Source organism: Esox lucius, chromosome 23 (genome assembly GCF_011004845.1).
Source record: "Esox lucius isolate fEsoLuc1 chromosome 23, fEsoLuc1.pri, whole genome shotgun sequence".
In the NCBI taxonomy this organism is placed as follows: domain Eukaryota; kingdom Metazoa; phylum Chordata; class Actinopteri; order Esociformes; family Esocidae; genus Esox; species Esox lucius.
The window spans coordinates 23,796,534-23,821,526 of record NC_047591.1 but is presented as its reverse complement, the minus strand read 5'-3'; the positions used below and the strand labels follow the sequence as shown (position 1 = coordinate 23,821,526).

At 43.4% G+C, this 24,993-nt stretch overlaps 1 protein-coding gene across 3 annotated transcripts; it reads right to left on the bottom strand.

Moving 5' to 3' along the window:
• Nucleotides 1-12,846: 12,846 nt before the first annotated feature.
• Nucleotides 12,847-18,953, bottom strand: june (JunE proto-oncogene, AP-1 transcription factor subunit). Of its 3 annotated transcripts, XM_034290237.1 has the most exons (3): nt 18,464-18,953; nt 17,745-17,868; nt 12,847-17,662 (listed from the first exon to the last, which is right to left on the bottom strand). In XM_034290237.1, the coding sequence occupies exon 3, from the start codon at nt 17,621-17,623 to the stop codon at nt 16,553-16,555; it is 1,071 nt and encodes a 356-aa protein (XP_034146128.1). In that variant the 5' UTR covers nt 17,624-17,662; nt 17,745-17,868; nt 18,464-18,953; the 3' UTR covers nt 12,847-16,552. The 3 variants fall into 3 exon arrangements, with proteins under 3 accessions (XP_034146128.1, XP_010885926.2, XP_010885927.2); XM_010887624.5 differs by having other exon boundaries at nt 12,847-17,868; XM_010887625.5 differs by having other exon boundaries at nt 12,847-17,868; nt 18,557-18,953.
• Nucleotides 18,954-24,993: the final 6,040 nt, after the last annotated feature.

Sequence of the window (24,993 nt, the reverse complement as noted above, 5' to 3'; positions counted from 1 at the left end):
CACCTTGGTCCTACTGTGGCCATGACAGCTCCAGCTTATTGAACGCTACCTAGGCGGACAAGACTTTGGCCTGTGGATGACATTTCCTCCACGTCACTCTGTGTTCACATATGGTGCTCTGGCTCCAAGTCCCTTGTTTTTCAATGAGAAACGAGTTTAGCTATTAGAATGGGAACGACAAGCGGAGGAAAGATAAAACAACCAATAGGGCCAACAGCTCCAAGCTGCTATAAGCACTATCTGGTCTCATAGGGGAAAAAAATGTATTCAATTGTCTCTAACTCGCTTCCCTCCATCTGCTGGTCCCTCTATCTTTCTCGCTCTCTCTGCATCTCTTTCTCTCTCTCGACAGTCCAGCCTAGTAGAATGAGCTCAGTGCAGCCCTGGCCAAGATAATCTGATGTCATAGCAGCTGATAACAGCTTTCAGATGTTTCTCAGCCCTGTGCTCTGTCTGCGGCCAGCCAGCCAATGCTAGGGCACTCGGCTTGTTCCATTACCCAGCGTAGAGACATCCGTGGAGTGGACCGCCCCGGCGCCTGCCAAATAATCTCCCAGTGATGTCACAATGAATGTGTGTGTTGGGTTAGATGCTGAAACAACACAAGGCAGTGCCAAGAAGTCACTCGCCTGAAGTTGTAGTCTCACACATCATATCAGTAGTAGGGTTCCAGAGGTCAGAGTGGTGGAGCTACTAACTTTGGTATATTACCGAAATCCTCTGTAATATTGGTCAGTAACAGAAAACACTTTATATGGCAATCTACTGTAACTGTAACAATTTACACACAGATAATGTTTTTTGGATTTATAGCTGGGTCCATGTTTGGTCCAACCTGGAACATGATGACATTATTCATTTATTCCTTGAGTTGTATATTTATATAAATTAAGTCAAAACATTCATTTTTGAAGTGCCTGATTAATATGACTCTTTAAATTCCAACCGATAAATATAAACAGAATGCAATTATGTGCAAATCATTTCATCCATACTTTTTTATAAAAAATAGTACAAAGACAACATATAAAATGTTCAAACTGAGACATTTTATAGTTTTTGGAAAAATATATGCCCGTTTTGAATTTGATACCAGCAACATGTTTCCAAAAAGTTGGGACAGGGGCTTGTTTACCACTGTGTTGCATCAGCTTTTTGTTTGACAATACTCTGTAAGTGTTTGGGAACTGAGGAGACCACGTGCTCTAGTTTTGAAAGTGAAATATCTCGTTTGAAAAAGGATTTCAGCTGCTCAGCAGTTCGGGGTCTTCATTGTCATATTTTTCATTTCAAAATGCGCCAAATGTTTTCAATGGATGACAGGCAGGCCAGTTTAGCACCCGGACTCTTTTACTACGGAGCCATGCTGTTGTAATACGTGCAGATTGTGGTTTTGCATTGTCTTGCTGAAATAAGCAAGGCATTCCCTGAAGAATGTTGCTCCAAAACCATTAGAGACTGTTCAGCATTAATGGTGCCTTCACAGAAGTGCAAGTCACCCATGCCATGTGCACTCATGCACACCCATATCATCACGGATGTTGGCTTTTGATCTGTGTGCTGATAACAAGCCGGATGGTCCCTTTCCTTTTTAGCCCGGAGGACGTGGCGTCAATGATTCCCAAAAATAATTTCACATTTTGCTTTGTCAGACCACAGGACAGTTTTCCAAATGAGTTTGGATCCGAGAGGGCAGCAGCATTTCTGGATCTTGTTTATATATTGTTTCCTCTTTGCATGGTCGAGGTTTAACTTGCATATGTGGATGCAGGGACGTACTGTGTTCATAGACAATGGTTTTCAGAAGTGTTCCTGATCCAATGCAGTGATTTCCACAACAGAATCCTGTCTGTTTTTAATGCAGTGCCGCCTGAGGGCCCGAAGATCACAGCCATCCAATATTGTTTTTTCGTCCTTGTCATGAGTACAGATATTTCTCTGGATTCTCTTAATATTTTCATGACATTATTTTCTGTAGATTATGAGATCCCCAAACTCTCAGCAATTTTACATTCAGAAACTTTATTCTTAAATTATTTGACCGCACAGTCATTCACAGAGTGGTGAATCCCTCTCCATCTTTACTTCTGAAAGACTCATCCTCTCTGGGTTGCTCTTTTTATACCCAATCATGTTACTGATCTGTTGCCAATTGACCTAATTTAGTTGTGAGACATTCCAGCAGATTATACTTTTCCAGTCTTTTGTTGCCCCCTGTCACACCTTTTTGGCACTTGTTGCTGGCATCAACTTGAAAATGGGCATGTATTTTACAAGGAACAATAGCATTGTTGATATGTCAACATTTGATATGTTGTCTCTGTGCTATTTTCTATTGAACATCGTGTTTGAATGATTTGCACATCTTTGCATTCTGTTTTTATTTCCATTTTACACAGCGTCCCAACTAATGTGGACACAGGGTTGTAATGTGTTCAAACATAAGCATGATAACATAGATATGATGTACCACTCGAATCCTGCAATTAGGTGCTACTCTAATCCTATAAAAAAACCTATTTATTTACTTGTTTATTCTTTTTCTCCTTCATTTCACAACCAGGTTTTCAAACTGCAACACGTAGCCAAACCAAATCTACCTCTGTTTCATACACACTACTTTTCACTACTTTACACGGTTGAAGGTGCATAATTGTAGGGAATAGGGTGTCATTTATGACAACCCAAAGGCTCTTCATAAATACAGGCCTGCTGACTTCATTAGCATTGTGATGTCATGATCCAAGCCTTAATTCAAACCTTATTCTTAAAACAAATATGAATTACTATTGAACTCACACACACACAGACAAAGGGAAGGATTCTCATTTCAAAGTCAACCTACATTGCAAGAAGGAGTTAGAGATAAAATATACAATGTTAAGCCTGCCTCTAAGGGTTATGTGGTACTGTTAAGTTCTAAATTATTTCCAGATGTGACTGACATGTTTTGGGCCAATATAAGTACAAGGAAACTAGAGGATTACATTGTTGTTACATTGTTGTAATAATTACAGCTTAAAGAGCAAGAGGGCCCATTTTTAACTCTGGCTTTATTTTCACTCTTTCTGTGGCTCTAGTGTACCTTACGCTACTACAATGCTCTGTGAATTCTTTTTAATGCCTTTTATAAAATAGTTAAAATCAACTAAAAACAAAACAGAATCTCATTTACTATATGCATTTGTTTTCATCTAAATGAATTATTCAACGTATTTTGAAGTTGTAGATATTTACCTGTATTCTCGATAAATGCGTGTCAGCAGGACTAAGATGTGAATGACCTTGATGTTCCTAGACGCACGAGACAATAGGTGTTGCTGTCACATTCAGACAATTGGATTACATCAGAGATTATGTTGGAGCTACTCAGTCAGAGCTGGCCACTGTCTTCATTCACCTTCATGGAAGATTATCTCATGTAATTCCTGTCAGAGCTAGACCAATATGCCTCTCTTCCCCTGCCTTTAATGGATGCTGTTTTTCAAAAAAAGCCATTAAGCTTTATTTTACACCTAAGCCAAAAAAACTGTATACTTTATACTTTATAGTGTATTAATTTGGAACCACTTAGTTTGTACTTCAGTACACCAAATAGTTTGAATATAGTATTTAAGTACTATTTAAATAGTGATTAGTATACTTCAGTTTGTTAAATGAGACCCAAGATTTTCAAACTTGAATCAATTGTCATAGCAAAAACATTTTAGTACTTATACTCACACATATACTCACATTTTCAAATATAATAGAAGTACATTATAACTGTACTAAAATGCTATTTCCAATCATGTTTTGTAAGAATACTAAAATAGGAAATGAGTGGGTTAATCTTAACACACTGAAGTATAATGTTTACTATTTAAATAGTACTTCGATACCATGTTAATACTAGTTAGTGTATGGTCATGTAGAGTTGTACATCTCCATACAACAGCAGTTCCAAAATAATACACTTAAGGTATACTCCTTTTTTTGATTGGTTATAACTACCAATTTTTTAATTATACTACCAATTATTTAATTATACCCCCTTTTCACCCCCATTTCCTACATTCCCAATTTTGTCCATTTGTATCTACAGCATTGTCTCATCGCAACAACTCACGAAGTTCAACATCAAGGCAAGCCTTCCTTCTAGGCATCCACACGCAGCTATTTTGCTTTTTCTCCCCAGACAACACATCCAACCAGGAAGTCATGTGGTTCTACGTGTGCAAGGGACAGTTCACATACCTGGCAACCTCAGTTAGCTTTGAGTCACTAGAGCACAGTGAAAATCCCTGCTGGCATCCCCCTTACTGGTTAATGTTGGCCAAGTTGCATCGTCCAGGGGACTTTCCAGCCACTCCTAAGCTGATGGCATCCACCTAGACTCAGGTGGTCATCTATCTGGAATTAAAGACTGATTTAGACCGCCACACCATTTGGTAGAATGGGGACATTATTTATTTTTTTCTTGTCAAGGGCTGAATGTTACTTGACCTCACTACTTTAGGTTGATTTATATACCATTGAAACATAATTTTTATGGTAAAACTACATTTTGTTACATTAAAAAGGCCTGTAATTTTAACAACATTACAGGCCTTTTGAATGTAATATTAAACATTTTAAGATATTAAATGTAAACCATCATATCTTTGAGATAAGATTCAATATTAAAGGTAATAAATTATTGAAGCCATAATCCTTTTCCAAAATTCTCATATTCCTTAGGCTATTCATAAGTTACACATTATGTTGCAACTGTGTTTTGAACATTCTTTATATGGCAGAGAATTTCTACTCAATACATCCTCAATGGGAGCTGATGAAGATTTGGTCTTAAATGCTGAAAACATGATACAATTTCAAAAGAAATATTTGGAGATAGCTAAACCTTTCACTATAATTTAGATTTTTCAGTAAAACATTAACTAGATAGTTAATATCATTGCTAGCTAATGTTAGTAATGCTAGCTATTATTGACTGACGTTGCTAGCTAATAGCAAGACCCTAGAGTGTAACTTGGAAGAAGTGGTAATTAGTCCCCCTTCAATTGGTCATTAAGGCTGCGATGTCTATAGAATGTTTCTTACCATGGCGAGGACGCGTCCGAATGATGGCGGTGCACATCGGGAATAACGTTTGAGGTAATATTATATGGATTTAGTGAGAGGTCATTTCTTTCAACACCAATAACAAATGTCAAGTGAGGTGAGCCATAATATCCTGACCAATACTTTACAACTCTACATGGCCATATGAAAAACATTTCCCTCAGAATCAAACCCCTGAAGAGGTCAAGTACCACAGAGGTGTGTTCCAACTAGCACCCTTTTCCATGTACAGCACACTTCTGTTGACCCTGTGTTGCTCTAGTGAAATCAGTGAAGTATGCAGTGAAAAGGGTGTGATTTAGGTTGCGCTAAAATACCCACATCTGTTAAACCAGTGTCCCTCACGGACCCTCAGTTTAAAAACATGATCTTGGAACAGCATTCCTGAGCAAGTAAGAAACAGATTTTTGGAACGAAAGATTAAAACACACAGTAACATGCGTATTAAATGACATGGCTTAGCCAGTGTGGTGCATTGCTTTTGACCAGAGTCCAAAAGTTGGGCAAAACACAGCGAACAGGATGTCATTCTGGATGGAGCTGTGAGATGCTAAAGGTTAAGGATGTGACCTTTTCTATCAAAACACAACCTCACTAAAGTGGCTGGAACACAGGGCGGATACTGATGGAGAATTCCCCAAGAGAATGAGCTCTGAATGGTCGTCAATGAGAACGAAACAATCTAAGAAAAATGACCATGATTTTATGCAATGGACAATCTATGAAGTTTAACCCCTGACACAAAGCCTTGATCAGGCAGATAAGATAAGTACATGGAAATTAAATTTACAAGCATGAAACTGGCGAGTTGTGAAGCTGAAACATATGAAATACAATTGTATAATTCTCATCAGATTCCCAAGCATGTAACTTAATATTTGCAGGCAATAATTGCATGTGAAAACTGTTGGCAGGGCTTGTGTGCACTACTCTGACAAAGAGATTTATAGATGTGCAACACGAAGACAGACAGCAAGCGCACCAGAATGAACACTCTTGTGACCAATCAGAAAAGCTTTTCATGGATCAGCATAATTGACACAGATTTGTTGGTGATACTGACAGCTCTGTACACTTGTGCCATGAAGCAACATACACAGTAAAACCACATCACTTATTTCTGTCAAAATGCACAAACTATCTGTTGTATCCAGCTGTATTGTATTTTTGAACAAGCTCATTAGCTAGCTAATCCTGCAGGGAAACAGCTCACCCCCAAAATCCTGGAAAGTCTAGAACAATACATCAAACTTGGCCTTCATTAGCCAATAAGAGCATTTAAAAAAATGCTGGACCTCACCAAGGAGGAGCGACATTAGGACGAGGGCTTTGAGGACTAAGTACTGGACCTCCCAGTTGCCACTCTCCCGGACGGCCTCACCAACCTCATCCTCGCTGGCGTCTCGTCTCCGGTACCTGGCCTGTTTCAATGACAAATGTGAAACACACAGCTCTTAGGGGTCAAAGGTCATAAGTAGGCACTGCAACTTTGGTTGAATATTCTGCGGAGCTTGTTGGCTGGCAGGAGGCAGGTGCTTGTTGGCTGGCAGGAGGCAGGTGCTTGTTGGCTGGCAGGAGGCAGGTGCTTGTTGGCTGGCAGGAGGCAGGTGCTTGTCGGACTAGATTCCTATAAAGGATTTCTGTGTTGATCTGAACTTGACCCATTTCATAACAAAGCCCACTGTGCCAATAGTAAAAGATTCGTTGAAGTCACCTATGATTAATTTCATACTGACTAATACAACAGAGAGATTTACTGCCTTTGGTGTTTCTATTCTCTTCTGGTTATGAGTGACCACTTTCCTGTTGAATGTGCATTGGGTATCATTCAGTGTAAAATTGATATAATTAGTGGGGATGATTTCTGCTTGTAGTTTCAGGATTGTCTTCATGAATGAACTCTCGCTGTGACTGGAGTACACTAGGGCTCAGTTCTGGGCCAACTGTTGTTCATGCTGTATATAAATGACATTGGTGGTACTATGAAATTGTGACATTGTGTATTCCGCTGCTCATAACTCAGTCTACATACAGTCTGACTTCCAAGCATTGCAGAAGTCACTCTAAGATCTTAAATTAGTGCCAAATATTTTCTAGGTCTCACAATTCAGACTTAATGCAGAAATTATGAACAAGTTCCATCTTATAAAAATCTAAGTCTTTGGCTTGATCACAAGTACCTGTAGAAATAGATTGCTTTAAAGGCTATAGTGCTCATTTGTCCCCACTTGTGGAAGGTAACTAAATAGCACCAACAACAATTTTGGCACATTTAGTGAAAAAATAAAAGCACATTTAGTGAGGCCATGTTTTCTAACATCGGATTCAGAGGAATATGGCCAGCTACATGATTCACCAGATTCCTTTTGCGTATGCAGCACCTATCTTCAAGGTTGTGGATAAGTATCTGCCAAGTGACTGAAATGTAAATGATCTGAAACGGGGGAGTGCATGAGATTGGGACAGCAAGAACTTAAATGAGCCATGTCAATGAGAGAAATGCTGATTTGATTACTGGGATAGAAATGACATGTGTTGGTTTGGCTGTGGGGTTCCCCTCATCCTCTGGGGCTGTCTGATTCTTATCAGGAGCTGTGTCATATTGCTGTCAATGTCAAACACTGCCCATGTCACACACATTTGATATTCAGCATCCAAACCACCACAATAGCCACATTAAAACAACTACAATGTTGCAGGCACGCAACATGACTAGCAAGCACGATTTCTACCTCGTCAAAAGAGCAGAGGACATGACCTGTGTGTGGAGAACTAGACTCAAGAAGACCTATCCAGCACGGCGCAAGCTTTCACTACATTGCACGAACAGGCGGACTGTAGCACGGAAATTGCATTTTCCAGCTAGCAAGTCTGACATTTAGCAAGTTTAAAGTCATTGTTGAGCACAGTAAATGAGTGTGAAAGCAGATATTTCTTCCACAATAAAAGTAATAATCAGTTGGAAAACCACAGGCTTCTGTACTCTAACAAATTAAATTTAAAAAATAAACGTGTGGGTTGTAACATCCTGGTCTTGTGTAAATAGGGTGAGTCTGATCCTACTGGTCTTGGGTAGATAGGATTTGTTGTCAGTTTGTCAACCACAACATTTTGTAAGCCATTGCTATAACAAGATGTGACAGCCAGCTAATCGCTTATGACAAGCTGTCTTGTCATACATCAACTGGCCAAGCTAAATTCGACTTAAGTACACAGTGTGAGAAAGAGAGCTCTGCTCTTCGTGATGTTGGGATCCCAGAACCAGGGGATGATCCTTAAACAATCTAACCAAATAACAACTACAGCACAACATATATCTCTGATAGTCTTTTATGTTTGGTAGTGGAAACCACATTGGACTGGTTAGTCAGGCGTGGTTAGTCAGGCCTGGTTAGTCAGGCCTGGTTAGTCAGGCCTGGTTAGTCCTGTGGTAGAGTGGTCCCTCCAGGGTTCATGAATTGCTGCGGCATTGGTTAGAATCTGACCCCTTGCTATTTCAGCAAAACCGGCAAAACCTCTGGCCTCTCTCTCTACCCAAGGAACCATGAAAATGCCAGGATTTAGCGGAATAAAAACATCTGCTAAATTAAACATAGAAGTCAGGAGAAGCTTGGTCTTCTATTTATTTGTCTGAGCCAGATTGTATATCATGATAATTACTGATGACATCGAATCTGCTAACATCTTAGCTTGCTTCTAAATGTGGCTGTTCAGAATCTCAGAAATCTCTTTCCATCCATGTGACATGTAAAAACATGCACTGTGGCTGTGTCTGCAATCTGATGAAACAGCAGTTGGACAAATCTCTGCAATACAATTAACATGAGTAATTATGTCGTGTCTCAGCAGGACCGAGACAGTTGCTGTGACCTGTTTAACAGGCATGACCAGCCACTGAGTTATGTGATGGACAGAACCACCACTGGTAGGAAGAATCACATTTATTTAATAGGCCTGAATAGATAATATCTCTGCCCCTTTTAAACTGTATGAGTCCTAAATGCTGATTGGCTGAAAGCAGTTATATTTACTGATCCAATTGCATTGGTAACAGGTTTAGTAATCAGCTTGTGGTTTTTTTGGTATATTGCCACGCTGGCTAAGAACAGCCCTGAAATCTAGAAGGTTCTCCCACTGTACCCCTGAAATTCAGTTTCTGGAAGTATTTGGAGATTTGCTGTGAAAAAGGATTCATCCTCTTTCATATTTCATTTTGTGTATTATTATCAGTGAATATTTTTGTCCTGATTTAGCGAACAAAGTGGAAGACCCAAGGCTGTGTCATGAAAGCGGCCCTGCTCCCTTCCACTCACAAACTGGTTGAGCAACAAAATGCCGGAAGTTGTTGCTTAGTTTCTCACAGCTCCTGTTATGTCGGCCTAAAATGAAACCCTGCATTCCATTTGAGTTGACCTCAAAGACAAATGTCAAATACGGTGATGCCTGAGGGTTGTTTGGTGAAACCCTTCTGACCACGTTTGGCGTGAAGTGGAGGCTTTCCCTGTGTCTCGAAGGGTTTAAAGATCCAGCGTGTTGGTGCTGGGCCTCCACTCATACTTCTGATTAAAACACTGGATGTCTTGTGAGTTTTAAAGCACACCCAGACACTCCCCTGGCAAACACAAAGCATTGATTTCTCTCTTCCTCCCACATTCTCTCTATCACCACCTCTCCATGTTTCTCACTCCATTTTTCTCTCTACTAATAAGATACTAAATACCCTCTATCTCTCCATCTCAGTCTTGGTTTTTGGTTTGTACTGGAAATCCTTTGTGTCATGAGAGTCATGCAGTCCTCCTCACTGAACCATGAGATAACGGATGTGGGCACGTTCCAAGTAGCAGCCTATTCCCTTCGTAGCACACTACTTCGAGCCCTGGTTCAAAGTGGTTCTGTATGCAGGAGATAGGGAGCTGTTTGACCCACAGACTGTCAGACATATGATTAGTGAATGATTATTCAGAGAGAAATTCACAGTGTCATCCTTCTACTTCCTGCCCTCAAGCAGAGGTGGATGGTAAGAGTGTCAGAGGGTCTATTTCGCAAATTAATTAGGCCTGTGTGATTCCATACTAGCTGACTCACTGTTGGAGTATGGAGCAGTGTTACACAAGACCAAAATACATTTCCCTAACAATGTATGTCAACCTGGTGTCCACTGCTCTGGATAGAATGAATAATGACTATGAATCAGTTTTACCATAGGGGTCAAATTCCACTGCTTTCTACTCAAGGGTTTTCTCCAGCTGAGGCACCCAAAATGTACGCGCTCTGGGTATTCTCGGATTAAAGCGCCGGTGAACAGAAAACAACTTGCCACAGAAGTTGTACACAAGCGTTCAACAGACTCCTTACTTTGTTACACATTTCCCTCGCTGGCTTGAATCCTGAGCAAGGTCTCCGTGCCCCGTTCTCCGGGGACAAGGAAGCCAAGCTGAAGATGTGTCGGGGGGTTGCCACGGCAATAGTAAATAGCAGCTAGTGGTTGCGGTTGGCCCGCAGTCTTCCGTGGGTGTGTGACGTGGGTGTGTGACGTAGGCTTGTGACGTAGGTGGAACCAGGTAGGTTGGTGCTGTGTCATGGCCACCACAAGCCTCGGGAGAAGAACGGCCCTCCATGGTTGAGCACCCGCCCATTCCCGCGCCAACACTAGCGTATGTTTACGGACTACACAACACGACTTATTAATAGCTTTAATAACACAACAGGCCGATAAGCCCGCAGAGTCACCTTTAACTCCAACACGCCAAAACAATTACCAATCTCCATTCGCCACCATCTGCCTGTGGGAAACTGATCTGTAGATCTATGGTAATAGCTTTCCAGACAAACAAACTACCACCAACTTCAGCAAAATGTCACACAGAACCACTGTAGCTGGAGTCATGTATATTGGCCGTTGCTGAGCAGAGGACCGGCCCTTTGTATTCCAAAACACCAAAACCAATACAAAAAGCTCTCGTCTGTTTATAGAATACACACATCACATTATTAATAGCTTTTATAACACATTAACCCAACGCACACTTCAGAAGAATGGCAGAGAGACCAAAGCAGAGAGACCAATTTCCAAACACAGGAAACAAGCACTCTTCTCTCAACACAATCATCTAACAGGGATGGACATGAAGGTAGTTTAGGGTTAGACATCAATGTGAGAAAAAGAAAACTATTTTACCATACCTTACTTACAAAAAGGTTCCCAAATGTGTATTTGGCTGTTTTCATTTGGGAACTTTCAATAACTTTTTTGGATCTCAGATAGAAGAACTTTGTGTTCTACATAGGGTTCTACATGTAACCCAAAATGGTTTGGTTTGTGGAACCAAAAAACAGCTTTTTTTCTAAAAGAGAACAAATAACCTGTAACTCTTAAATACATTCAATTGTAGAGGTGATTTAATATTGATTGTGTGTCTGGCTCACTCCCTTGCTGAGGCATGATGTAACTGCAAATCAGAATGTGTCCTGGATCACATGTTGTGGGACACTGGTCACACCAAATTTCCAGACAGTGTGCAACCTTTGGCCAATGTGGCTGTGGTCAACATTAGTGCACATTGTGTTGGATGTCATTCAGGGATTAAATTACATTACATATAAGCTAGTTCTTTTTAAAGGGGTTTCTACTCAGCAGGACTGGATCTTTGGTGTTGGGAATCCACTGACTCTGTCCTACGAAGTAGGCTTCACTTTAAATATCCCTTGTCAGTCTTTGGACTGTAAACAGTAGCTATGGCTGACTTTTACTTTCACAATGACCCACCTATACACTTCCCTTTGTTGGTAATGTGTCTTAAGTGAAGGTGTCAGTAAACAGGGACCGAAGTTTGGAACTTTTATTTTCACAATGACCCAGTCTCATTCCATCATGTGGTTTACAGGAAGTGCTGGCGGGGTTGAGGGGAAGAGGTTGTCAGCATGGTTGACCTGTGGGGGGCGCTGTAGAGCACTGACCCCCAGGGAGTAGATTCCATGGACAGTGGCAGTACAGTGCTACCATTCCATAAGTCAGAACAGGTTCTCACCTGCCAGAAATGCCACTGGACATATCGATAGAGAAGAGGGATTGTAAAAATGTCTTCCAGATATGTTACCAGTGGTTTTAAAAGAACAAAGGAAAAGTACTTTGCTATGTTCACCAGTTTAGGCATGTTCCCCATTAAGACATACAATTTCTGATTCAGAATTAACCAGTGACTATAATTGATAGTGAAATACGTTGTACTTTTTTTCTTTATTTCCCAACAAGCCCTCAGTCATTGACCCATGTGATAATTCCTTAGACTTGTCATCATGATTTCCTCAAATTCATTTCTCTCAGCATGTTGTAGGGACATCACCAATGACAATACCGAGAATAAACCAAGCTGTAGAGGTCACACCAAGGAAAGCCACGTTCACATCTTTTGGCCATAATTTCTCACATCTAGTACACAATGACTTGAGAAATAGTTCTTTGACAAGATTTGCAAAACACTGTAAAACACCCTCTGACCCCCCCCCCCAGAGGATCTGGTTTGGCGTTAGAGAACCACACGTCGGACTCATAGTTGTATGACATCTTCCCACAGAATCCTTTTAAGTTTTATCATGTTGGGAAATTGCTACGTAGTCTCGATTGAAAACAAAGACTGTCTGTTTGTCACTTTGTCTAAATCCTGTATTTGACAATTCGCAGAGAGTCCTGTGTAGAATGGCCGCCCCAAAACGGGGAAACAAGTCAAATATGCCTCGTTTCAGTGACATACAACATTTTTATTGTTGGTTTATTAAAAAACATTCAAGGAAACATTGAACACTTTCTTTTCAAGAAGACAGCATATTGTAAACCAACACAATTCAGTCAAAGCAACAGTTAAAGCCAGGCAAGTCGCCCAGCAATCAATATGGGTCCTTTTTTTTTACACAGGGACTTCTGTGCGTCCCAAATGGCACCTTACAGCTCCCTAAAATGCGTTAGTTTTAACCAGTCCCTATTGGGCCTGGTCAGATGTAGTGCACTGAATGGCACAGGGATTAGGGTGCTATTTGGGCCACGCCCTCAGACATGGACATTTCCCTAGTGTATATACCAACAGCCGTGTTCACTAGTAAACAGGATGTGACCTCATACACTGTGGCTTGCCTTTAAAACCTTTATTGATTTATTATGAAGCTGATAATCATCACAGGGTGTAATCACAGCATATCTTCCATTTTTTGTCAACTTATTCAGATGTGGCTTCTTGTTGATCTGCAACTGCCTGTTTAACTGGTTGTCAGAAAACGCAGCAATTTCTGGTGCCTTGACCACGGCAGAAATGGGCCAAGGCGAGTGTCTGATGGCATCACCAAAAAGCCCAGACAAGCACACTACAATGTTTACATGTGGTCTCAAATCAACAATGTAACCCATTTTTTGTGAACGTTAATTTAGGCAGGGGTGTCCTACAGAGCCCAATTAGGCAAGGGAGCTCTCCACGTACAATGGCATGTGCTGATAAATGCTTATCTTTGGCTTGATCGTGATCGTTGGGTCATTTGCACTCAATACCTGGGAGAAATATCCTGGTTTACTATATCACCTCATCCTAACTAATCACATGGTAAACTGGAACGTTTCAACCCAACGCAGCAGCAAATCACAGTGCTTGTACGTTCTACTGCTTGACATTCCTTCAGTAACATGTATAAAAACACGTCCCTCACATAGGCTTAGTTACTGAAAAGTCTCAGGAACACATCAAGCCATTGCCCCAAACAGAAGAGGCAGGAATTTAAGATCCAAACTGAGGGTTAAATTAATTTAGACACACTCTCTGTGGTCCCATAGAAACGTTTTTATCTTACACTGAAAAAAAAAATATATAAACAAGGCAGAAATATTATTTCACATATATCGACACAAACAAATTTACACAACAAAGAGTAGTGTTCTTAAGTACACAAACTACAGTATACAAAATAATATTTACCTGCCCCACTTCAAAATCCACCTGAATAAATAATGTATATTATGCACTATAAAACACTAAACCAACATGTCAGGGGGTTCTACTACTCTATCATCAATTTTGTACTTTAAGAACTTTGAATACATTTTATACAAAAATATAATCATTACCATTAGTGACATCAAAAGCCTTATTCAAGTTTAAAAAATAAATATTTCCCTTGACGTTCCCAAAAAGTATTGGACAGATTTAATATCTGTCTACTTTGATTTTTTTCTCTCCAGACTGATGTAAGCTAAAGACATACATTATCATCATGAGACATTATATATATATAATTATATTAAAAAAGTTTCAGTGCACCGCATATATAATTGAACATAAAGTATTCAGATTTTAGGAATTTTTCCAAAACTTGTAGGATCAACAAATCCTTGTTTGGTCATGGCAGTATGTTTTTGTTTTAGCTTGAGGAAATTTGAATGCCTATGATCTGATTTACACACTATATAGACAATCATATTTTACTTGCACTGTAAGAATAAAATGAAGTATCAAATAGTTTCCATGTTGAGACGACAGATAAATATTAGAACATGATTTATTGTTTTGATTTATGTGCAATATATCGTATTTCCCCAAAATGTCAACAAGACATTAAATCCATCCTGTGCAGTTTCTTTCTACAGAAAACATAAATATCAGAGATACAGTTGCATAAATAAATTGCTCAAAAATGTTTTAAAACAAGAAATAAAAAGTCATAATCTTCTTTTGATCAAAAGCCCTTGTGTTGTTTCTGCAGTCTAGCTTGCTGCGATCTCAAGAAGCATCGTTCTTCCTCTTCCATTGTCCAAGCGTAATGTTGTCTCTAACACAACACATTGATCTAAAAGGCCTTTGAAAGTGTCTGACACAGAGTAGTTCATTTAAACACAGCACTGAAACACAGCCATCACTATAAATTATCCTCCAGCATAATTAGAAAAAGTACAGTGCAAAGGGGATTTTGCTTGGAATGCAGGAAATCTGTCAGAATTTCCAAGGTTTTGAAACTTAATTAACTAGGTTACAAAATTAATTACCAAGGCTTTAAAATTAATTACCAAAGCTTTAAAATGAATTGCCCAGGTTCCAATGGGAAAGTAACCAACAGTAATCTGTGTAACTATAAAGGTTATCACACAAACTTGTTATTAGTTTAATTCTTTTTAAAAGATTTGTCAATCAGCTGAAGCTTCCGTCTGTTTCACATAGTTTTCACAAGTTGTTTCAATAAAACACAATGACTTCAATGATTCAGGTGTGTATTTTCCAGAGGTTTGCTTTGCTGTGACCTCACACGCACGGCAGCATATTAATCAGACAGACAAGCTCAAATACACAGCTGAGACTAAAGTGACTCAAAGAAATAAATTCTGCACTCTGGTCTACAGCACATTATTACAACCAAGGGATTTGATAAACAGCAGTGTGATACTTTGACCAAATGCTTTTTGGAAAAAGCCCAAAAGGGCTTAATTTCGCATAAATTCAAACTACAGTCTGCCGTGAGGAAACACTTGGTCTCACTGTACCATCACTTGTAATGTAGTCACTTCTCAAAAAAGTTCAATTCACTGCAGATCCTGTTAAGTGAACATACACTCTTCATCTGATTCAAATGGAAAGCTGGCGACACTAAAGCAGCGCCAATTAAAAAGACCACTGCATACCGTCTGGACTTTTTCGTGAAGTAATCGAGATTACCTTAGAGAATGTAGGAATTCCCGTTCTGAGGTGACATATGATTACCCACACTCCCCTGGGATCCCTGACTTGTTTCACACTCAATCACTTAAAACATTTACATTTGACTTCCTGTTTTATGCACCCTGCCTCTCCAGCCATCTAATGTGAAGTATAATGTGGAAACGCAACGCTCTCCTATTCCTGTATAGTGCCCGGGCTGAGTATGAGGGGCAGGCAGTGTCGTGATGCCCGGTCTTCAGTCTATAAAAGGTCTGTGTTCACGTTTGAGACATTTAGCAGAGAGTTACGGGCCCAGTTAGACTCTGTCGGCTGTTGGATTCGAACCAGCAGCCAACTGGTTATCAGCATTCTAAGCCCCAGGTTATCAGCCACCCCTGGGTGCTTTATTTCCCTTCACAATGTCTCACTGTCACAGAGAATGGGTGCAGCTTTGGTCTCCGAGTGTCGAAACGGGAGGCGCTCTGTCATTTGGATGCACCCGTGAAAATGCAAGGAGTTCAGGTACCAACGTGTGAGTCCTCTTACTGTGTGTAGTTGTGTTACCACTAGAACTCTTGTTGTGATTGGCCAAAGTATGTGTGGCGAGTCAGGTGGGATTCTCCCTTAGCCCCCCCCCCCCTCACGGTTAGCACACTTCACTTACCATCATCACAACCCCTCACTTAGCAGAGGAACTACTTTCATTACAGAGAGAGCACTGACTCAGAGCCATGGCAGAAAAACCACCCTCGTCATCATCACTGTACTGTCCTGTCCACTGATCAGCAGCTGGTGCTCTCCCTCTCGGCGCCGGTCTTGGCCTGCATGGCGGCTGAGCCGACTGCTATCTGGCACCCGTTGCTGACGTGATTCATGACTTTCTGTTTGAGCTGGGCCACCTGTTCCCGCAAGACGGACGCGGTGGACGCCAGGTCAGAGTTCTGCGTCTTCAACACCTTCACCTTCTCCTCCAGGCGCGAGATCCTCTCCAGCTTCCTCTTGCGGCATTTGGACGCCGCGATCCGGTTGCGCAGTTTTTTCCTCTCCGCCTTGATCCTCTCCTGGGTCTCCAAGTCGATGGGGGAGAGGGAGGGGGGGGACGATGTGGGGTCCCCGGGGGGGTGTGGTACCTCGGGCACAGTCTGAGGGGCATCCATCCCCCTGCTTTGAGCATGGTGGGGGCCGTGGCCCCCTGCTCCATGGGGGCCGTGACTTGGATACCCCCCTGGGATCTGGCCCCCAGGGTAGGGTGAGGACATATGATTGGGGTGGTTAGGGTTGTAGCTGCTGAGGTTGGTATAGATGGGCATGTCCCCAGTAGATATGATGTTCCTCTGGTAGGGCCCTTGGACTGAGCCCGATGGGGACATGGGGGCACCGACAAGCTGGTTCTGCTTGTGTAGATCCGCCAGGGCTTTGACAAACCCGTCGGCAAAACCCTCCTGTTCATTGGTTGCGTTGTTCCGGTACATGAACGGGTTGGCTCCGCTCGGGTTTGGGACCGGGCTGGTCGTCACCAGGCCTTGGTTGGACTGATTGATCAGCTGCTCCAGATCGGGCGAGGCCAGCTTCAGAAGGTTCATGTCGGACGAAACGCTGGGCATTAAGGAACTGTTCCCGTTGAGGTTAATCCCGCCCAGATTATTGGGGTTCATGTTTCCACTGTTCCCCGCCTGGCCTTGCAGCAGTTTCAAGCTGCCGTGGGAATTACTTGAGAAGTTATGAACCGCCATGGCTTTCTTACTCACCATCTTGTGGCCCTGGTAACGCTCGTAATCTGCATGATGTCCGAAGTTGTGAGGAATACCTGGAGCTTCATCGTGGTAGAAAGGGGTTTCCATTTTACCCGTCATTGACACGGGGAGACAGACTCTTCATAATCTGATTATCATGTATAGTAGAGAGGTTGTATGTTCCACGTTGAGATTATCATGTATAGTAGAGAGGTTGTATGTTCCACGTTGAGATTATCATGTATAGTAGAGAGGTTGTATGTTCCACGTTGAGATTATCATGTATAGTAGAGAGGTTGTATGTTCCACGTTGAGATTATCGCGTAAGTGTTCCGTTTAAAACACTCCAAATTGATTTCTGCCACCTATTAGAATAGAATTAGAATAGATATTTTTAATGTGATATGATATCATTTGAAAATCAAACAGATAAGTTATATTACTTATTCATGTGGCTACATCAATTATTGCCCATGGACTAGTTTCCGATTTGTTCATCTGTCAGAACAAGCAGAATTTAATAATCGGAACGTCTATCTAGTCGGGTATTCTCTTGCACATGATGCGGTTGTAATTGTTGAGCATAAGCTTTTATGAAGCGGATAAATCATAAATTAAAGTGAAGACCGTATCGAATGGTAATGAATCTAAACTATAACAACTTAATACAATAAGTGTATTATATAGACTACATTTACATGCCATAATAATTGAATCAGTTTTGGTACGACTTGACATTGCATAGGCTATTTATTGTAATCATAATATTGTATAGACAATGTTTAAACTACAATTACATTTTAGTATAATATCAGGTTGTTTTCGTATGGTTGTCGTTGGTCTTCATTATGAACAACATAGCCGTCACCATATTTATAATTTAGTACAGTAGCTTTAGGCTAAATGCTTAGTCTCCATAACTATGTAATATCATACTTTTATTTAATAGCCTATACTTACGATAAACAAACGTCTTCCAACGATAAGTCAGAGAGGACAGGAAAACCCGTTCAGTGTTGATTAGCCTACTAACGTTACGTTTCGAGAAATTACCTTCCCGTAAAACTATCCAGTGACTCAACGGTCCCCGGTGACTCGAGTTAGTCAGACCGACCAACAGTGACACAGAATACCATCCATCGTACGGTACACGTTACCCACGCACGTCGCTGCGAGCCGGTCGAATGTGTGTTCACAGATGGTCTATTAAAAATGTATATGATATCCGTGCGTCAAAACAAAAATGTTCCACCCAAAAAAATCTGCATACAATAGTCATATAATCCCGATTATGCCGCGTTTATTTCACGGTGCTGAATAAATAAGAGAAATCGAGCCTTGGCGCTTCTTGCACCACTGTTTCCTTGTCTGCGCTACCGCTTGCCGCTCACCGCTGTCAGTTGTACTGTGGGGTTTTTTGCTTGGCCGATTACTAATACTACACGCCCTTTTCTCTCTCTCTCTAGTTCCTGAATCTACTCTGCATAGATGTTACTGTCACGCCTACTCTCTTCTCACAAGCCACGCCGCTCGAAGGTTTATTTCTATTTTATTGGTCATTTGAAATCTGTGTTTGAAAGCACTGCTAAGCGCGCTGTGCAATACACGTGTAGAAAGTTTCCTGACTTTCCAGATCCACCATGCGATAACCCTTCGCTTGAGCCCTGTGACAATTTACACTGCTTAAAAACGATTAAAATTGACTTTATTTATATTGGTGTGAAGTTATTTACAATATCCACGTATAGCCGACTATAATTTTTAATTATCATCATTTGAATATTTATACAATCCACCCCTCACAACCAACCCTTATTTGACATTACAATCCAATTAGGGTTACTACAGATCAAAGCTTTCTTCCCATTGGTGAACAGGCTGTCTACTTAAGTGGCACACACAACATTTCAGATAGACTTTACGGTAAACAAACAAACCTAATAGCTGCATCTACACAGAGAGAGCCACTGTAGCATCCGTTTCCTCCATGTCAGGTCTATCCTTCTGTAATGTACTCTATAGGAATGGTCTTGCCCCTGGTTCAGACCCACAGCCTGTGGCTCTGTGTGGAAGAGGGTATTTTTCTCGAGGCTGCGGAGCCCACAACGAGGAGGATACCGACGATGCTGTTGGCAAAAACACTGCCAACGTCCAAATGCCACTCTATTCCCTGCCTAGGGCACCACTGTGGACCCAGGTCCCCACAGGACCACAGGACTTAAGTCTACAGTAGTGCACTTGAAATGGAATAGGGTGCCAATTGGGCCGAACAAACAGATGCCCTCTGTTCTCCTATCCTACGCTGGCTCCAGACTGCAGACGGACCCAGGGGGCCATGCCTCCCGCCTGCCTGGCTGTGTCCGAAACGGCTACCTATTCCCACTGTAATGCACTACTATTATTGAGGACCCATAAGAGATCCCATAGGGCTCTGATAAAAAAGTAGTGCACACTTCAAGAAATAGGGTGCCATTTCAAAGCAAAGCATTGTGTGGTTGGCCAGTCCCACTGCATTAGTGAGACGGTCTGAAGGTGAAGTGCTCTGGGTTATTATTCAACCTTTGTGAGGCAGTGAATTCAGGACAGGACTGCATTTATAATGATCAGCCAGGTCGAGTCCCAAATGGCACCCTTATTCTCTGCTAAGTTCACCACCGTAGACAAAGGCCCTACATCAGCCCCAGCACCTCTGGCCTCTTGACTGACCTTGAAGGAAACGTTTTGGTCGTATCCCAAATGGCACCCCCTTCTGGGCCCTGGTGAAATGTAGGGGCGCTTTAGGATTCCACCTATGCTTTGCTTTCCCCTTCGAGGTTAGTCAAGATGACAGACGCGGTTTCCAGGTTCAGACGATGAAGATGATCGGAAATAAATAGTGCCATTGGACTCACCTTGGATGTTGCTTGTAGCACATTAAGAGACGGAACTCAGCCGAGGAGGGAATAAATCTGACAGAATCTGTGTGTGTGTGTGTGTGTGTGTGCGCATGTATCTGTGTGTATTGGCTTTTTGCATCTCCATGGGTCCCTATTACAATGACCTTGAAATGTTCGAATCCGTTGCAGTGCAGCGTGACTTATGTGACTTGTATTTAAAAAAAAAATCCTTAAAATGTGTGTGTGTGTGTGAGAGTGTGTGTGAGTGTGTGGGGGGTTGATATTTAGAAAATATCACATCTAAGGAAGATAAAAGTCATTAATTTCCATCCCTTTGATTTCCTGTGAAATATATACGTAAATAATCAGAATTCTGAAGAACCTTCACGGTAAAGTGATTGTGATAATGAGTCACTTTGAAATAGGAAATGAATGTATATTCACACTTCACATTTTAACATAACCAATTTTACAGTATGACCTCTATAGAAATCCTGTCTATCTATCTATTTATTTATTTATTGGCATGAGTAATTTCTGCTTCAAAAACAACATGCCTCACAATATTTATATGTATCAAAACAGTGAAAATAAGCCACTTTGTAATATTAGTGTAGGTATTTTGACCCATTATGGTGATGAAATGCGTTGGTTTGGTCTGCTAATGAAATGTAACATCTAGTCCGCGCCATGAAGTCTAGGAACCGTAACTATATGAAAAAGCCAGAAAAAACTCACTCAAACATCTGAAAACCATGTCAGAGAGCGAGAGACAGAGTGAAAGACAGAGAGTGTGAGAGAGAGAGTGTGAGAGAGAGAGAGGGAGAGAGAGATGTAAATAATGTAGAGAAAAATCTAAGTTGGCCTCTTTTCCCCTGAGACAGTGTTTATTTACCAAGTGTTGGGTAGCTACACAGCTACAGATATTAGTGGAATAAATTATAGAGCGTATTGAGGACAAGAGAGGTTTGAACAAACAGATCATGAGGTAGTGTCTGAAAACACAGAGTAAACATTTATTTGTGGAGCTCTTTGAGTAGATTCTGGGTTCTGGCCAGATCCAGACTGACAGGAGGGTGGAGCTGTGGGCCACTGGGCTGGGCTGACTGGTTGAAGGCGGGGTGGAGCTGTGGGCCACTGGGCTGGGCTGACTGGTTGAAGGCGGGGTGGAGCTGTGGGCCACTGGCCTGGGCTGAGTGGTTGAAGGCAGGGTAGAGCTGTGGGCCACTGGCCTGGGCTGAGTGGTTGAAGGCAGGGTAGAGCTGTGGGCCACTGGCCTGGGCTGAGTGGTTGAAGGCAGGGTAGAGCTGTGGGCCACGGGGCTGATTATGGGTAATAAAACTAGTACTCAAATTCACGTGACTAATGGTCAACTCTTTAACCCACTGATGCTATTCTGTGGGCTGCCAGTGTAGTTCTATATCAGTGTAGTTATATGCCAGTGATGTCAGTTCTATGCCAGTGTTCTATGCCAGTAATGTCAGTCCTATGCCAGTGTTCTAAGCCAGTAATGTCAGTTCTATGCCAGTGTTATGTCATGTCATGTCATGTCATCTTCTTCCGCTTATCCGGGGCCGGGTCGCGGGGGCAGCAGTCTAAGCAGGGATGCCCAGACTTCCCTCTCCCCAGACACTTCCTCCAGCTCTTCCGGGGGGACACCGAGGCGTTCCCAGGCCAGCCGGGAGACATAGTCCCTCCAGCGTGTCCTAGGTCTTCCCCGGGGTCTCCTCCCGGTGGGACGGGACCGGAACACCTTCCCAGGAAGGCGTTCCGGAGGCATCCGAAAAAGATGCCCAAGCCACCTCAGCTGACCCCTCTCGATGTGGAGGAGCAGCGGCTCTACTCTGAGCTCCTCCCGGGTGACCGAGCTTCTCACCCTATCTCTAAGGGATCGCCCGGCCACCCTGCGGAGAAAGCTCATTTCGGCCGCCTGTATCCGGGATCTTGTCCTTTCGGTCATGACCCAAAGCTCATGACCATAGGTGAGAGTAGGAACGTAGATTGACTGGTAAATCGAGAGCTTCGCCTTGCGGCTCAGCTCTTTCTTCACCACGACAGACCGATACATCGACTGCATTACTGCAGAAGCTGCACCGATCCGTCTGTCAATCTCCCGTTCCATCCTTCCCTCACTCGTGAACAAGACCCCTAGATACTTAAACTCCTCCACTTGAGGCAGGCACTCTCCACCAACCTGAAGTGGGCAAACCACCCTTTTCCGACTGAGGACCATGGCCTCGGATTTGGAGGTACTGATTTTCATCCCCACCACTTCACACTCGGCTGCAAACCGTCCCAGTGCATGCTGAAGGTCCTGGTTAGAAGGGGCCAACACGACAACATCATCTGCAAAGAGCAGAGACGAAATTGTGTGGTCCCCAAACCTGACACCCTCCGGCCCCTGGCTGCGCCTAGAAATTCTGTCCATAAAAATTAGGAACAGAACCGGTGACAAAGGGCAGCCCTGCCGGAGTCCAACATGCACTGGGAACAAGTCTGACTTACTGCCGGCAATGCGGACCAAGCTCCTGCTTCGGTTGTACAGGGACCTGACAGCCCTTAGCAAAGGACCCAGGACCCCATATTCCCGAAGCACCCTCCACAAGATGCCGCGAGGGACACAGTCGAATGCCTTCTCCAAATCCACAAAACACATGTGGATTGGTTGGGCAAACTCCCATGAACCCTCCAACACCCTGTAGAGGGTATAGAGCTGGTCCAGTGTTCCACAGCCCGGACGAAAACCACACTGTTCCTCCTGAATCCGAGGTTCTACTATCGGCCGTATTCTCCTCTCCAGAACCCTGGCATAGACTTTCCCGGGGAGGCTGAGAAGTGTGATCCCCCTATAGTTGGAACACACCCTCCGGTCCCCCTTCTTAAAAAGAGGGACCACCACCCCGGTCTGCCATCCCAGAGGCACTGTCCCCGACCGCCACGCGATGTTGCACAGGCGTGTCAACCAAGACAGCCCCACAACATCCAGAGACTTGAGGTACTCAGGGCGGATCTCATCCACCCCCGGTGCCTTGCCACCGAGGAGTTTCTTGACCACCTCGGTGACTTCAGCCCGGGTGATGGACGAGTCCACCTCTGATACCTCATCCTCTGCTTCCTCAATGGAAGAAGTGACAGCGGGATTGAGGAGATCCTCGAAGTACTCCTTCCACCGCCCGACGACATCCTCAGTTGAGGTCAACAGCTGCCCACCTCTACTGTAAACAGCGTTGGTAGGGCACTGTTTCCCTCTCCTGAGGCGCCGGATGGTTTGCCAGAATCTCTTCGAGGCCAGCCGATAGTCCTTCTCCATGGCCTCACCGAACTCCTCCCAGGCCCGAGTTTTTGCCTCCACAACCACCCGGGCTGCAGCCCGCTTGGCCTGCCGGTACCCGTCAGCTGCGTCAGGAGTCCCACAAGCCAACCAGGCCTGATAGGATTCCTTCTTCAGCTTGACGGCATCCCTTACTTCCGGTGTCCACCACCGGGTTCGGGGATTGCCGCCTCGACAGGCACCGGAGACCTTACGGCCACAGCTCCCAGCGGCCGCTTCGACAATGGCGGTGGAGAACATGGTCCACTCGGACTCAATATCTCCAGCCTCCCTCGGGATCCAGTCGAAGCTCTGCCGGAGGTGGGAGTTGAAGATCTCTCTGACAGGAGACTCGGCCAGACGTTCCCAGCAGACCCTTACAGTACGCTTGGGCCTGCCGAGTCTGTCCAGCTTCTTCCCCCGCCATCGGATCCAACTCACCACCAGGTGGTGATCAGTTGACAGCTCCGCCCCTCTCTTCACCCGAGTGTCCAAGACATAAGACCGCAGGTCAGATGAGACGACAACAAAGTCGATCATCGACCTGCGGCCTAGGGTGTCCTGGTGCCACGTGCACTGATGGACACCCTTATGCTTGAACATGGTGTTCGTTATGGACAAACTGTGACTAGCACAGAAGTCCAATAACTGAACACCACTCGGGTTCAGATCAGGGGGGCCGTTCCTCCCAATCACGCCCCTCCAGGTGTCACTGTCGTTGCCCACGTGGGCGTTGAAGTCCCCCAGTAGAACAATAGAGTCCCCAGTCGGAGCACTTTCCAGCACCCCTCCCAGAGACTCCAAGAAGGTCGGGTACTCTGCACTGTCGTTCGGCCCGTAGGCACAAACAACAGTGAGAGACCTATCCCCGACCCGTAGGCGCAGGGAAACGACCCTCTCGTTCACCGGGGTAAACTCCAACACATGGCGGCAGAGCTGGGGAGCTATAAGCAAACCCACACCAGCCCGCCGCCTCTCACCATGCCAGTGTTATATGCCAGTAATGTCAGTTCTATGCCAATGGTCAGTTCTTTGTCAGTCTAGTTCTATGCCACTGATGTCAGTTCTATGCCAGTGTAGTTCTAGGCCAATGGTCAGTTCTATGACAGTGTAGTTCTATGCCACTAATGTCAGTTCTTTGCCAGTGTAGTTCTATGCCAGTGTAGTTCTATGCCAGTGATTTCAGTTCTATGTCAGTGTAGTTCTATGCCACTAATGTCAGTTCTTTGCCAATGTAGTTCTATGCCAGTGTAATTCTTTGCCAGTGATGTCAGTTCTTTGCCAGTGTAGTTCTATGCCAGTGA